This window comes from Mesoplodon densirostris, chromosome 2, assembly GCF_025265405.1.
Source record: "Mesoplodon densirostris isolate mMesDen1 chromosome 2, mMesDen1 primary haplotype, whole genome shotgun sequence".
NCBI lineage: Eukaryota > Metazoa > Chordata > Mammalia > Artiodactyla > Ziphiidae > Mesoplodon > Mesoplodon densirostris.
Genome location: NC_082662.1, coordinates 110,843,389 through 110,860,588, shown reverse-complemented (window position 1 = coordinate 110,860,588; position 17,200 = coordinate 110,843,389). Strand labels below are relative to the sequence as shown.

Below are 17,200 nucleotides of genomic sequence, written 5' to 3'. Positions count from 1 at the left end.
TTGCTCTGATCTTCTCCTCTACCTAGGACACCTTTTCTTCTGAAACTCTGGTGTTTCCCAAGTTCTTTCACTGGTTCTTTTCTCTTCTCACTTAAAATACTGTGTCCCTTGAAGTGCTCATTCATTAACTACTACCAATATGATTACAATTCCCAAGTCTCCATCTCTAGTCCAAAGCTCCCTCCCAAATACAATATAGTAGTTATGAACATATTTAAGTTAGTCAGAACTAGTTTCAAAGCCCAGCCCCTATTTCCAACTGCATGACCTTTTCTCATCTATACAATGAGATGCTTTTCTCATCTATACAATGAAATAATAGTACCTACTTATTCAAAGGTTTTTCTCAAGATTACATGACAAAATGCACAAAAACTCCTAGAATTGCATCAAGTATATAACTGTCAATAAATATTAGCCAATATTAGGATTATAAACACTATCAAAATGGTTAATTATCTATTAAACAATTTGTCTCAGATGCCCTCCAGACACTGCAACTCCATGTGTGCAAGCCTGCTTTTATCACCTATTTCCTCCCAAATTTCCTGTCACCCAAGACAGAATCCACAGGATCCATCTTCCAAGCTTTCCTCTAACTTCATCCCGTACATCCAACTGGTCAGCAAGTTCTGTCAAATTCTACTTTCTAAATACCTCTTAGATCTTATCTGTCCTCTCCACTACCACTTATATTCTTTCAAATCTTTGTCATTTGGTTAGATTATTATAGTGGCTCCTGAACATTTCCCCCAAACATATTATCATTTATTTTTGGAAACTGTAATATCAGTTTCAGGTATTGCTATTTTAAAGACCAAAATACAATATTTTTGTTGGCATAATACAAAAGCAGTTCATTCGTCGTCCTTGGTTGTCTTTATCTCTTTCCTACCTACTCACCCACCCCCATTCCTCTCACTTTCACCACAAACTCCTTACCCTACTTACTATGCAGTTCAGGAAACTCCCCTGACTCACCCCCCTCTACCCTTGTCACGGCCCACTTATAGGGAGAGTCTGAACCTGAGGGAAAGAACCTTCCGTAACAAAGAATCTCTCCTAGGGAAAAGAAAGGATTTAAACTTCATTAGGGAAACGTTTCCCAAGTTGGCCAAGAAAGAAGTCAAAACTTTGGCAATTCTGAACTACTGAACATAGACAGGTGGTTCCGAAAGCACTGGTCAGGGGAGTTAAATATGGCAAGAAGATACTAAAGTCCAACCCAACCAGCTACATCACACAAAGCAATTATAAAGGTACCTCAGACAAAAAGACCAAAGTCAAAGGAAGCAGCAAAACCAGGAGCAGCTGATGATTTACATTACAATGATAATCTATGTTTAATATTTATGTTTTTATAAATTTACATTTTTACTTGATGTTTTAAAATATGAAATACATTAAAAATCTGGGCTCACAGACTTAACTTCAATTTTTGAATTCTAAAAGCTTTGAATAAATCCGAAAATATACTAATATCAGTATTACAAAAAAGTAATTTTGGTCCAGTGTTACAATCACTATCTATTGTAGCTTTTGTGCCTATACACAGTTACTTTGTTTTCAACATACCTTCCCTCCCCACCATGTCTTAAAAATCATGGCTTTTATTGCTTCTCTTTGTCTTTTCCACCCTCACTTGTCTATGTGTACTTCTGATTGTTCACTCTCTGCTTCTGATTCTTTTACACCTTTGTTTGTATTTGAGATGCCTTCTTTCACCTGCTTCACATATTTTTTGAACAACTGTTTCCTCCGTGAAGCCTTTCTTACTACACACAAATATAAACTGGTTCTCTTTGCTCTTTAATTGGGGGTTTCCTAGAAAAACATCCGTAACAAAGCTTCCCAATGTGTGTTCCATGGAACAGTAATCACATGAGATGGCTAGAAAAGAAAGGAACTCCATGGTCAAATAAGTTTGGAAAATACTGAATAGCCTATCCCCCACTCCTTCTGGAAATTTATGAAGCATTTTATTAAAGGTACTAAAGTCTAGCAGCATGAAACAGGTTTAACTTTAACTTCATAGTACCTAAGCTTTGACAGTGACAACCTAAACTAAACATCACCACTTTCTAGAAAATGCTGTTGTACAAAGTCAAATTCATACTGTATTTTTTGTTTATTGCTATGTTTTATTTTCTCTGTATCTTATCCACATTTATCAGTTTATACATATGTACTGTACATGGCAATCTGAGGATAAGAATGAATAGGAGAATAGAAATAAATTCTTATCCTAGTTTATACTAAACACAGTATATATGTGTAAGGATGACCTATAAATGGATTTCAAAAGCTGTTCACTTTTCTATTATCAGGTTTTTAAAGACTTTTAAAACAAAGTGAATTGATCTTCCAAAATGTGTCTTGAAATGAAATTTTCTTTTAAAAAAATCTTTAATTTCAAATTTAAAATTTTAAATGAAAATATGATTAATATTTGGTCTTTATTATTCCAACTCAAATTTTTATAAACCCCTTGTTTTTGATAGGTTATTTTTAAAAATCCATCAGCACTAAAGATATTGCTGTCCCTGTGAAATCCTTCTTTGAGATGCATTTTCATATTAGCACAACGGCTATAAAAATATATGAAAGATTCTTAAATTCTATGAACTTCTAGAACTGCAAGATGTTGTTATACAAATAGGTACTTGAAATACTCAAAATAGGTAAATAATTTCAAAATTAGTGTGTTTTCCAGGCATTCTCTAGTATTAATAAAAAGGCCTAGGGCTTCCCTGGTGGCACAGTGGTTGAGAGTCCGCCTGCCGATGCAGGGAACACGGATGCAGGGGACACGGATTCCTGCCCCGGTCCGGGAGGATCCCACATGCCGCGGAGCGGCTGGGCCTGTGAGCCATGGCCACTGAGCCTGCGTGTCCGGAGCCTGTGCTCCGCAACGAGAGAGGCCACAACAGTGAGAGGCCCACAAACCAAAAAAATAAATAAATAAAAATAAAAAATAAAATAAAATAAAAAGGCCTAAAAAAATCTGTGTTCATTCCTTTGGATTATTAACCTTAAAATTTCACCTAGGGTATGCAGGATTAACTGGAAGAATTTAAAGCTTAAGCACACAGGTCTGCATGAAACACGGTGTAATAAAAATACATACCATAATTGCATTTAAAAACAACAACAGTTACCATTTGCTGAGCTTTCTTTATATATATATATATATGTATGTATGTATATTTTATGAAGTGTAGTTGATTTACAATGTTGTGTTAATTTCTGTTGTACAGTGCTGAGCTTTCTAAATGTCAGGTAGTTTGCAAAGCACTTTATATGAATTATCTTTCTTTCTTTTTTTTTTTTTTTGGCGGTACGCGGGCCTCTCACTGTCGTGGCCTCTCCTGTTGCGGAGCACAGGCTCCGGACGCGCAGGCTCAGTGGCCATGGCTCACGGGCCCAGCCGCTCCGCAGCATGTGGGATCTTCCCGGACCAGGGCACGAACCTGTGTCCCCTGCATTGGCAGGCGGACTCTCAACCACTGCGCCACCAGGGAAGCCCTGAATTATCTTTTTTAATACCACCAACAATCACATAAGGTGTGTTGTATTATTATTATCCCTATTTAAAGGCTTTAAGAGGTTAAGTAATAATTATAATGCCTATTGGAGTCCAAAGCCATGTACTTTGCCAATTAACCACTATACAATATTGTATATCCCCCTACATATGTAAATCTATGTAAACAAAACCATGTAAAACCTCTATAGCAACAATTCTCGAAGTGTGCTTTGTGGTCATATATAAGAAAGTCATTAATTAAGCACTTTCTATGTTCTACACCATCTTCAAGGTGCTGAGGATGTAGTGGTGGGCAAAACAAAGTCCCTGTTGTGATGGGCTTACATTCTAGTTGGGGGTGAGAGGGGACATGCATCTCAGTAAATAAACAAATAAATAAGGTAATATTTTATAATGGGAAAAGGTATATAAAGAAAATAAAATAGGGTGATGAAATAAGAGAATGACAGGTAGGAGCAAAGGGGGGTAGGCTCTTTGGCTAGGATGATAGGGATCAACCTCTAAGGAGATGACATTTGAGCTAAGACCTGAAAGACAAGGACATTAAGGCAAATTTTTCATATAAAGTGGTAATTTATAAAATGATAGTGATAAGGCTTCCCTGGTGGCGCAGTGGTTGAGAGTCCGCCTGCCGATGCAGGGGACGCGGGTTCGTGCCCCGGTCCGGGAGGATCCTACATGCCGCAGAGCGGCTGAGCCTGCGGGTCCGGAGCCTGTGCTCCACAACGGGAGAGGCCACAACAGTGAGAGGCCCGCGTACCGCAAAAAAAAAAAAAAAAAAAAAAAGATAGTGATAATATAAATGGTAGTGTATTTTACATCCTTATTTGGCAAAATAAGAAGTTATCAAACTTATGATCTCACAAATTAAAAAACAGTAATTAAATGGTTATAAAATAACATCTGGTAACCCCTGGGCAATACACAGTATTAAGATGAGAGACAGTGGATGTGTATGTTGCAGAAACTTGATAAAGGTCATTCTACAACATATCAGTAAGTCAGTGAATTCTCAAACCTTTTGGTTTCAGGATACCTTTACCCTCCTAAAAATTACTGAAGACCCCGAAGAGCTTTTGCTTATGTGGGTTAGTTATATCTATGCTCTTTACTGTATAATAAATTAAAACTAAGAATTTTAAAATATCTATTAATTCATTAAAAATAGTAAAACCATTCAGTTAATTCAGTTATACATATTTTATTAAAAATAACTATATTTGCAAGAGAAAAAATTTAGTGAGGAGAGTAGCACTGTTTTACATTCTTGAAAATCTAATGTTTGGCTTAACAGAAGACAGCTAAATTCTCATATCTGCTTCTATATTCAGTCTATTGCTATATACGAATTAATGAATTTTTTTCACCTCTGCAGCTTAGTGAAATCATCAAAATAGACAGGCACAGAACTCATAGAAACAGAGAGTAGGATGGTGGTTGTCAGGAGCCGGGGAGTGGGGGAATGGGAAGACGCTGGTCAAAGGGTACAAACTTGCAGTTATAAGATGAATAAGTTCTGGGGATCTAACATACAACATGGTGACTATAGTTGACAATATGGCATTATATACTTGAAAGTTACTAAAAGAGTACATCTTGTGGTAATCATTTTGCAATTTATATATGTATCTAATCATCACAACTTACACAATGTTAACATGTCAGTAATATATAAAAAAGCTGGGAAAAAACAGGCACAAGGGCTGTTTGGGAACCATTATACTATATATACCACACCATGGAACACTACAAAATACCAACAGACTTTGAAAGAAGTGGAATGCAGTCTAGCACAAAGGTAGAGAGTAGGCTCTGGAGTCAAGACTGCTTAGATTTTAATTCTGGCTCTACTGTTTACTAGCTATGAAACTTGAACAATTAATTTTACCTCACTGAGCCTTCAAGTGCTTCAGTTATATCATCTATACATTTTATTTTCCCTTCACCAACGTAATTTTACATATATATCACTAATAGCCTTACTAAGTAATAAAAATTACATAATATCAATACCTCATGAATTGTTATATTATATGAGATCACATGATAAGAACTCAGGAAATGTTAACTATTTATTACTAAATCTATTAGTGATAATGTTTGTGAAGTTAACTGTATTAATGATTGGAAATTTAATAAAGAACATTGTTAAATAATAACAAAGTACTTGTAAGCAACTCAGGCTTTGAATCCACCGTATTTCTTGTATTTCTCCCACTCACTCTCACCTTCTGCCTTCAGAGAACAAAACCAAGGGGGGAAAAAAAATTAAGCTTATGCTTAGCCACCCTGAAACCAGGTAGTTTCCCTTTCCTATACTATAAAAATGGTCTGACAATTTCCTCAAAATAATCAATTGACTTCCCTAAGTCTCGGTTTATAAGAATTTTAAGTGGGGATAACTCCTACCTTGCAGAGCTTATGTTAGGATTATAGGAATATATATATATGTATGTTTGATACCTAGTAAGGGTGCTCAGTGAATGATAACTTCACTCCAACCAAAAAGTGATAACTCTTCGAAACTGGTACAGCATATAAAAACTCATATTATCATACTCCCCAGAACAAGTTATTTTTGTTCAATTCTTATCTTAGTTACGAAACGTTAAGTTCCTAATAATTCCATCTCTTTCAGTGAGCGACCTAACATAAAGTTTTACATAGAGTAAGCACCCAATATTCCTAAATTAATTTTCTGAATTCTGTATCTTTGGACATAGGAATACACTATAAAAGAAACGTTAATAACTCAAGTAATACTGCCTCTTGGACAGAGATCACCATTTTAAAATAATGCGTTATGCTACCATTTAAAAACTATAATGACAGTAAAGGGAACACAAAAACAGCACAGGGTCCATTCGGGTCTTTTTTAAATTAAAAATGGTAAGTTATAATGCCTAACATTAAAAAATCTTTTCCCTTCTAACAGTGAAACTTTCACTAAAGGAAATAATCAATCTCCTTTCTCCCCCCAGCCACCTCTGGTGGGTACCAAAGAACCATAGGGTGAAAGTAAGTGAAACTAATCACAAGCAAGTGAAGTGAAGGAAGAGAGATGAGAGAAAGATAAAAGGCTGCAACCGAAATTTAAACCCAGCGTATTAAACATTTTATTTCTTTCATCAAACAGCCTCTATTTCAATGTTTCTAAGAGAACAAGAAAAACAATGAGTTTTTTTTTAGACTATCTTTATCTTAGCCAGAAAGACTTTAATGTTCTAAAGCACAAATGGAATTGTTGCCTTTTTCCAAAAGGAGTGACTAGGTTCTACTACTTCTCCACAAGATGTGCATCTCCCCAGTGTTCTATAACTAAAATCTGTGGATGCTGTGAAATCAAAAGCACTACAAAGCACCAACTCCCTTTTGTGCCTTGACAAACAGATGAGAAACTCAGTCAAGGTGGTTTGTGCAAGTGTTAAGTAATTTTTTTTACTAGGGTCTCTGAGCTCCTTTTACACATTAAAAAACCTCATGTAGTCTTAGTTCTCAGATGAAATTTTAAAACAACTAACCCAAAATATTTTAAAGTACTGCTGTAGAACACTAAACACTTGGGAAAAGTGGAAAAAAAAAAAGATTAAAAAAAAAAGATCATAACTTGGGCTTCCCTGGTGGCGCAGTGGTTGAGAATCCGCCTGCCAGTGCAGGGGACATGGCTTCGAGCCCTGGTCCTGAAGGATCCCACATGCCGCCAAGCAACTGGGTCTGTGCACCACAACTACTGAGCCTGCGCTCTGGAGCCCGCGAGCCACAACTGCTGAGGCCCGTGTGCCTGGAGCCTGTGCTCCGCAACAAGAGAAGCCACCGCAATGAGAAGCCGGCTCACAGCAAGGAGTGGCCCCAGCTCGTCGCAGGTGAAGGGGGCCCACGCGCAGCAACAGAGACCCGACGCAGCCAAAAAATTATTTTTTTAAAAAAAGGAGCCTCACAGCCCCTTCAGCCCCCTCCTTATCTTCCCACCTAGCTTCACACTTGCAAATTGGTTTCCATCACCTGCCTGGTGGACAGAGGCTATTGCCAGTTGTACCTTGAATCCGGAGACCAGGGATCTTGGAATTGTGGCTTTCTCTGTCCATGACTGATGCCAGGGGGGTTAAAATAATTAATTAATTAAAAAATAAATAGGGCTTCCCTGGTGGCGCAGTGGTTGGGAGTCCGCCTGCCGATGCGGGGGACACGGGTTCGTGCCCCGGTCCGGGGGGGTCCTGCATGCCGCGGAGCGGCTGGGCCCGTGGGCCATGGCCGCTGAGCCTGCGCGTCCGGAGCCTGTGCTCCGCAACGGGAGAGGCCACGGCAGTGAGAGGCCCGCATACCGCAAAAAATAAAAATAAAAATAAAAATAAGTAAAAATAAATAAATAAATAAATAAATTTTAAAAGGTCATAACTGAATGACAAAAGCTTAGGAGAAAAGGGAGTTTGGATGCATCTACTATTTATTAGTTTATGAAAGGCAGGAAGCCAAATCACTAAGAATAAAATCAGAAGTCTTCACTCTCTAAGAAATTACACACATACATACACTCACCCCTTCTCTACCAACAGAACTGTAATTTTGGGGTGGCCTGTTTAAGGAAATGTTAATATTAGTAATTTCCACACCACAAAATCACTTGAAGTTTGTCAATACTTTTTCACACTTTGATTTATGGGAATGTTTATTTGCTATATAATTTAACATTTAGCTTACAATGGGATGTACAGCAAAAGTATGTTTTACATATTGCTTTAAATCCACCTAAGGCCATGTATATAATACAACCTTTCTGCATTTGAGAGACAAAGCAGCTAAATGAAGAATATAACAACTGCTTGTAAAGTTTCATAATACACATAAAAAGGTTCATTCAGTATACACCATTATAATAATCACATGTAATAATCATGGTAGCTCATGTTTTGAAACACTGTCAGAAAACATGGAAACTATCAACATCTCTATGAACCTAGGGCAATGGATGGAAGAAAAGGTGACCTAGGCATCCAAAGGGCAGAGAGAAGATTGATTGTGCAATAATTTTACAACTGGGAATTATAACAGACCTAATGCCTAACTAATCCAGAAGTGCCATTAAACCTAAACCAAGAGCAGAAATATGCTAGAGATCAAAATAGATTTATTACTTCTTTGGGGAGCTGAAAGTTTACCTTGAACCTCAGAAAGAACCACACACAATAACACATTAGACCAAGTAAGTAGAAAGAGGTATCTGAAATACTAGAATGCCCCAGAGCCTTCTCTCTGGACCTCTTCTCTATCTATATTTATTACTCTGTCTTACTACACTTACTTCTCTATCTACACTTACTTCCTAGTACATCTCTTCCAGGCTGATGGCTCTAAAGACAATTTACATACTAAGCAGATACCCTGTGGTGACTGTCGCACAACTTTGTGAATATACTAAAACAAATGACTTGCACACTTTAAATGAGTGAAGTTTGTCAATAAATGTCAACTCTTTCTAGTCACTCAGCCAAAAAAAACCCAGAGTCATTCTTGATAACTCTCCTCTCTTACCCCACATTTAATTCATCTAGAAAGCCGTTTGAATCTACCTTCAAAACAGGTCTAGAATTAAATTACTTCTTATAAAGCTTGTCCAAACCACCAATATTTTATCCCAGGATTACTTCAATAGCCACCTACTGGCATCCCTATTTCTGCGGCAACTAGAATGATTTTTTTTTTTTTTTTTTTTTCTTTTTGCGGTATGCGGGCCTCTCACTGTTGTGGCCTCTCCCGTTGCGGAGCACAGGCTCCGGATGCGCAGGCCCAGCGGCCATGGCTCACGGGCCCAGCCACTCCGCGGCATATGGGATCCTCCCAGACCGGGGCACGAACCCGTATCCCCTGCATCGGCAGGCGGACTCTTAACCACTGCGCCACCAGGGAGGCCCTAGAATGATCTTTTAAAAAGAGAAATCGGTTCGCATCACTCCTCTGCCCCATCTCATTCAAAATAAAAGTCCAAGAATGCCAAGAAAATTCTTTGTGATCTGCCCCTCCTGCCATATCACCCACCATAATCTCTGAGTTCATCTGCTAATCCTTACTTTCACTACTCCATTCCAGCCACAAAAGCTTTCTTATTGTTCCTTCAACTCACCAGGCACACTCTAACCTCAAGACCTTTGTATTTTTCTGTTCTCTTTGTCTTGGAACATTCTCCTCTCACACTCTCTTATCTATATCGCCTATACCTTACCTTCCTGCTCAAATGTCACATTCTCAGTGAGGCCTTCCCTTAGCACCTAATTTAAAACTGCAAACTCTTGTAACACTCTGTATTCCCCTTCCCTGCTTTATATTTCTCTTTAGCACTCCTAATATTTTTACCTTCTAATATATTTAATATTTTGTTTGTTTGTTGCTTGTCTCCTCTTCTGACAGTATAGGCTCTGAGAGGACAAAATTTTCCTCCATTTTATTCACCTGCTTGTGTCCCCAGTGCCTGGCACAGTAGGTATTCAATAAATATTTGTTAAAAGAACTGAATGTAAACTAGGGATTTATAAGCAAAATTCATCTTGGAACTTAAAGTAAGAATGTGTACCTAGTCCACCTATATTTGTATACATGGGATATGTGATTAAAAAGCTACGGCAGTACTGTTATACTCTATGTGTAGCCAACATATCTGCTACAAAGGATGAATTACAAGCAAAGTAAATGGTTAAAGGAATAGCTACGTTTCAGATACCAGAGCTGCAAAAAATAGTTTCAGACCCTCAGATTTGTGCAATATCAAATACAGGATTATAGACTTCACTCTCCACTGACCAATGGAGGTACCAGTGTGGTACCCCAAACTTTTTGCCACCAAAAAAGATTCTTCTATTATTTAATCTAAAACCTAACATTTAGAGATTTTTATCAAGTAAACAACTTTAGTAACTAACATGTTCAACTTGTTTTCCCTTTTTTTAAATTATAAATGACTATCAGAACTTCAAATCTATACAAGATAATCAGTTTTCCCACAGAAAGCAAAAATAAAAACAAAAATACCCACAAAGCTTCAAAATCTAGACATTCTAGTTAATCTGCATGGCCTAATATTGTAGAAAATATTTTATGAATAGGAAAGGCTGCATAGTACAGTGCCTAAGAGTGTATGCTCTAAATCAAGAATGCCTGGGTTGAATCCTGGATCCACCACTTATTAGCTCTCTAACCATGGGAAAGTTACTCAACCTCTCAGTGCCTCTGTTTTCCCATCTGTAAAGTGGGGATCATAACAATACCTACTTCAAAGAATTATGAAGACTGAATGAATTAATAAGTGTAAAATGCTTGGAACAGTGCCTGGCACATAATATGCACTTGATAAAAAGTTAGCTAGAAAATTATTACCATCTTCACGGTCCATTCAAGGATCTGAGAAACCACTGCCATACATCAAAAATAGTAAATTGCACTTTTCGAATTCTCTGTAACAAATTAATCCTGTATTAAGAGGTTTTTTTGGGGACAGTCCATGTTTATATAACAGTTTCTCTTGTGGAGAAAATACCAGATTGTACTGAGATTTGCTTCAAATGAGGAGGAGGAGAAGGGAAAGTAAAGGGGACAGAAGAAAAAAGATCGGCCATGAAAATAACTACTGGGACTTCCCTGGTGGCGCAGTGGTTAAGAATCCACCTGCCCAATGCAGGGGACACGGGTTCGAGCCCTGTTCTGGGAAGGTCCCACATGCTGTGGAGCAACTAAGCCCATGGGCCACAACTACTGAGCCTGCGCTCTACAGCCCACGAGCCACAACTGAAGCCCGCGCACCTAGAGCCTGTGCTCCGCAACAAGAGAAGCCACCGCAATGAGGAGCCGGCGCACCGCAACGAAGAGGAGCCCACGAGCCACAACTGAAGCCCGCGCGCCTAGAGCCCGTGCTCCGCAACAAGAGAAGCCACCGCAATGAGAAGCCGGCGCACCGCAACGAAGAGTAGCCGCCGATCGCCACAACTAGACAAAGCCCGGGCACGGCAATTAAGACCCAACACAGCCAAAAATAAATTAATTGATTAATTTAAAAAAATAATAATAACTACTGAAGTGGGGTGATCAGTGGTGGCAGGAGTGTTATTACTTTTCTAATCTTGTACATACTTAAAGTTCGTACCAAAAACAGCTGAAGGGAAACCTTAACAGCTTTTCTGCTCTACAAATGATTCTACTTTCCTATAACCCCCTTTTCTTCAAAAACTCATTTCAATTCTCATACACCTTCTAAAATAGACCAACCCATTCAATGGTTAGAAGCAAAACAACTTGGAGATATCATGAACACAGTATGTTCCATTCTGTCCTACTAGTTCTTCAGAGAACTTGCTAATTCACTACAGAAAGCCTGGTTCAAATCATCTCCCCCTGACTGGGAATGTAATTTCCAGCACTGTTCCCAAAACAAAGTAATTATTTCGAATAGTCAGGACCTTAAGACTATCTACATCATCGTTGCCACCATAATAAATAATCTGAACATATATGTATGTGCTAGGACCTATACTAAAATACGTGCATTATCTTCTTAAATCCAGACAACAAGCCTATGAGAGATAATTATCTCTACTCACAGATCAGAAATTGAGACTCACAATTTAAGTACTGTGCCCAGGTATTAACTGATGGAATTAAGATTTGAACCTAGGTCTATTTCTAAAGTCTGTGTTTTTCTATTTTTCCATACTTATTTCCATGTTACATTAAAAATGGGACGGATGAACAAAATACAGAAATGACAGTCTAGTCAAATTGCACTTCAAGCCCATATAAGAGACATATTTTGAAACTGCCAGCAACCATACCTATCATTTCTTTTACTAAATTATAAACGCTGCCTTCTGATAAACAGAAATTAAAACAACTCAAGTTCTTGATTAACTATTTCACAAAATAATATTGGCAAATATTTACTGATTACTTATTGTGTGCCAAACACTGTTCTAGTTGCTTGGGGATGTAGCAGCAAAGAAGACATAGCCCTGTCATCTGGTGGAAGAAAATAAACAGTAAGCATATAAACAAATAAATAAAGTAATTTCATATACTGAAAATAAAGTGATGTGTTAGAATGCAACTGAAGGAACCATTGGAAATAAGACCATTAGGGAAGGCCTTTCTGAGGAGGTAATATTTGAGCTTGGATCTAAATGATAGGAAGATAGGATTAGAAGAAGCCTGAGAGGTAGTAGGCAGGGCAGGTGGTGTAGGACCTTGTAGACCTTTTACTTGTAGTAAAAAGAAGTTTAACCCTTTAAGCCTGTTGCAATGGGATATCACTGAAGGATTTTAAAGCACAGAAATGACATCTTTTTATGCTACAGAAAGATCCCTTTTGAAAAATGATAGTAATGGAAGCTTCAATCAAACAAATTAAAACAAGTCTGAATAAAATCAGTAGAACCCACCATGGAGTGTGTCTTCAGGAAGACTACTTGCCTTCTCTAAGTTATTTCCTTTATTGTTTTTTTAATTTTTATTTATTTATTTTTGGCCATACTGCGCAGCTTGCGGGCTCTCAGTTCCCTGACCAGGGATTGAACCTGGGCCATGGCAGTGAAAGCCCAGAATCCTAACCGCTAGGCCACCAGGGAACTCCCTAAATTATTTCCTTTAAAGTGAACAAAAGTCTCTTATTACACATTATGAAATAAAGGATAAAAATGAAAATATCTCAGGAAGAGTTAACATAGTCACTTAAACTCCCACTGAGGTCTAAATATAAATTACTAAATAATGGATGCCAAAGAAAAAAAGGAGAAGCAAAAGTGGCATCAGGAAAATGGACAGAAAGGCTGGGAATGCCAAAGACACCTATTTCACAAATTTGCCTAAAGCTGACTTAAAAACCAAACTCGAACTAAAGTAATTCTAACACCAATCTCCTGAATATTTCTCTCAAAAGGCTTTATTTACAATAAGATAAACGATGTTCACTCAATGTAAACATAAAACAACTACAAATTATCCTTAACCATTTTAGAAAGTTAAGTTGCATTCCACCAGACCAAAAAAAAAAAAAAAAATCAGGTTTACAGAAAGCCAAAAGCATTTAACTATACAAACTATATATAATGCACTTCAAGTGAAGTACTGTCTTCCTAGAGCAATCATTTTTTTCACTCTTAAAATATCAACAAGGGAAATAAGCTCAGGCACAATATCAAAAGTAGAGGCAGAAAAATTCTGGCTCCAGTGTATCTCGTTATCGCTGACTGGAAAAAACATATTGTAATTGCATTTGTAATCCCACAGGCAGGGATGGCGACCAACTTATCCTTGCAAATGATGTAACCATACAGTTAAAGCACCAGAGCCCAAAGGTAGAAAAAGTAAAAATGTTTTAAAACAGGAAGAAAAATATGCTTAAGGAGAATACGTCCTCAGGCTTGACCACTGCTTGCTACCACTGGTATACCAAAAACATTAAAGAATAATCATGAAAACATTACTTTACAAAGTTAAATGTGGCCATTGTCATCTGATATGGTGGAATCAAATCCCAACTCCACCATTTTACTGTATAAACTTAAGCAGCTTACTTAACATTTCTGAGGCTTAGTTTCCACATCTGTAAATCAATTATTAAAAAATCTACTTCTTAGGGTTAGTTTAAGGTATAATGAGATACTAGATATATTGTAAATGACAAAGGGCTGGACACATAGTAGATACTTACTATGTGAGTCTTTGATAATGACTGGTACTTGATATTGTATGTTCTAATTTTACCTCTTGGAAAGAAAGTAACTTTGATCTGCTATTGGTAAATATAGGTAATCCTGCCTTGGTTATACAACTCTTTCTGCATGTATTGCTCAAAGAGCCACAAAACATCTCTCCCAACAATAACTTTATACACCAATGATTTGAAGTTTGGGGTCTAGGACTTTGTAAGTTTTATCCATCTGTTCCCTAAAAGTAAACACAAATTAAAACACTATAGGGGCAATAGCAAAAGTGGAATAAGAAGAATAAGTGAATGATGGGTCTCACTGGTGACGTGCCATAGACAAGAAGCAACAACAGACCTAAAATTCAAATAGATATACATGGATTTAGGGTCAACCCTCTCTTCTCAGCAGGAAGCAACAAATGACTTCTCCACACTTTGTCCTAAAAGATCTGAAATCTTCTGCAAACAATCCATGCTTCCTGACAGTCGAACAGACCTCTTTTCTGCAGTAACGCAGCAAAGTGAAAAAAACTCCACGATGTAGACAAAAAAGCAATTAACTGGGGTAAAAAAGTAGTACCTATTCAAAAAGCACACTTCCTGATTCTTTGTTTTGATTACCTACGAAACCAATTCCTATTCTTTAAAAAGGTATCTGAACTGGTTGAAAAGTAGCCGGATATGTTTTCCATTTTATGGTGTTAGTGGCGATACTGACTACGGTTGTTTCCGGTCAGTCTCAAGAAGCCTGTATTTTACTGCAGCAAACAGCTACAAAAACCTCTCAGGTGGTCGCCTCAGCTCTATGTGGAGCTCACGTTACCTCTTCATCTAGGTAAGGCCCTTCTTATTACACATCACAAGTTTTAGGTCAGTGGAAAATAGAATGGTCCCACATATTCCAGCGAAATAGGTGCATTTACTACTGCTTAAACCATAGCGTGTCTATCATCAGGAAAACAAGAAATCATAACACGTCAGGGCCTATAAGAAATAAACGGACGCGACAATTTCTGTGAAGGTTCAGTAAAAACAACATCACCTTACAAGGCTCTGAAACAACATGTAAATCTCAACAGATGCGGGCCCTACGGCCCAAGGTCACACCAAGTCAGTCGCTATAAAATCCAAGAAATGATGAGCCTCTTGCAGTTCAGGACAATCCTGGCTAGGAATAGGGTCTGAGTTTGGGTACACTCTGGTCGAAGCTTTAATATGAACAACCCCAACCGAATGCAGTGGCTCCACAGGGAAACCCTAAGCGTTTCGGGTAGTATTTCCTTCCATCCCCAGTCACCCCCCAACACTCACATCTCCGAAGCCACTTCATCCAATGGTAGACGATAGTAGTGTGGTGTTTCTTGTTCTCTATACACCAAGACGACAAGCCTTGAATAGATTCCATGGTGTTAGTTACCGACTGGAATTTTCGATCCAACGAGGACTCCAGAGCCCCTGCCGAAGAGGCCGACGAGGAGGAGGCCTTACTGCCGCCTCCGCCGCCGCCGGCCGCCATCTTCCCGGTTTGCACAAGCGCTGCTGCTCCTCTGGCGGCCGCGGCGGCCGCGGCGACGGCGGCGGGAGCGGGCAAAACAATCACTGCGAGTGCGTGAAAGCCGCAGGTGGGGAGGGAGGCCAGGGGGTGGGGACGGTGCACGCGCTAGGCTCTTCTGGAGGTAGGACGGGAGGACCAGCTGCTGGGCACGCTGGCAGCTCCTACACGCTGCAAAGAGGGGCTGCGGATTTCGAAGGTTTATCGGAATTGTTCAAGGGATTGTGTTTAAACCAGTCAGTAATCACGGAAGAATTGCGCAGAAAACAGGTCCTGCAAAGCCTTTCTAAACGCCTGGCCCGGAAATTAAGGGTTTTATACTCTTCGGCTCTCAACGCTTAAGGCCGTTCCCCACACTCCTCTAAGAGCGGGCATGAATATCTTAAAGTTAATACTACCCGACTGCCCCTTCAGTTGCAGAAATCTTTCTCGCTCCCTTAGATCCTCTAGCACAGAAAGGCCCAAGGCTACCTAGTCAGGATTTTTTTTGCAACGCAATAGCAGCAAAGGGACAGCAACACTATCGCGCACGCGCTGCTTGGCCCCGCCCCCCTGCTTCCTTCTCAACCTAGAAAAAGCAGAGGGAGCTGTGATGGCGGGGCAATCTGGCCAATCAAGGGAGAAGAACGAGAAGCGCGCGCAGAAGCCCACAAGCCCCAAGGGCTAAGGAGGCGCTTCGGTTATTCGTGCGCCTGCGTAGCAGGCCAGCGCGTAGCGGGCTGGGAGGAAAAACGGGGAGAGAAGGGTGGGAGAGGGAGTTGGTCAAACTAAGGAGAGGTTGGGGGAGGGGCTTCACCGCTCCGCCCCGCGTTTTGCTTCCTAGCGAGGTGTCTCTCTTGGGGCTGTCCAGCTCACACAGCAGGGCCGAGAAACTCCCACCGCTCAGTGGCCACTGTTATTTTCTGGCACCTGCAGCTGCCGCCGCCGCCACCGCTGCTAATTCCTTGCGGCACCGACGCGCCACAAAGTAGCTGGCAGCCATCTTGCAGTGCCTCAGAGGATGCGCATGCGCCAGCTCCTTCGAGCCATTCACTACGCAGACTCCCAGACCAAACAATTTTTACACTCCCCTGGGACATTAACACTCACAGCCACTTGACTTTTTGGATTATAGGAAGAGGAAGTAAATGAAGTGAAACGAAAATTTTCCCCGTAGAATTTTCGAGACGCGGAAACAATAAAAGGCAAGATGTGATCTCACCTTCGCCAGATATGATACAGTCTCACAATTGCATAATACATTATAGTTTACAAAAGCCTTAGCTATTTATTATTACATTGATTAATACAACCTAGATTAACCGTGCAACTGCATATGCCTAGGTAAATTCTCTGGGCAGATTTGGAGACTTCTCTGTTCCACTGAACACATGAAGTTATTATATTTTAATTCTTTCACGTATTCCCAGGAGACTCA

General features: G+C 39.4%; 1 protein-coding gene across 2 annotated transcripts in view; it reads right to left on the bottom strand.

The window, feature by feature from the left end:
• The window catches only part of RPRD2 (regulation of nuclear pre-mRNA domain containing 2), a 90,752-nt gene extending 74,007 nt beyond the window's left edge, over positions 1 to 16,745 (bottom strand). For both annotated transcript variants that reach the window (XM_060090470.1, XM_060090471.1), the window contains exon 1: positions 15,543 to 16,745. In XM_060090470.1, coding sequence (XP_059946453.1) covers positions 15,543 to 15,747 — 205 coding nt within the window. In that variant the 5' untranslated portion in view covers positions 15,748 to 16,745. The remainder of the gene's footprint in view (positions 1 to 15,542) is intronic.
• Positions 16,746 to 17,200: the final 455 nt, after the last annotated feature.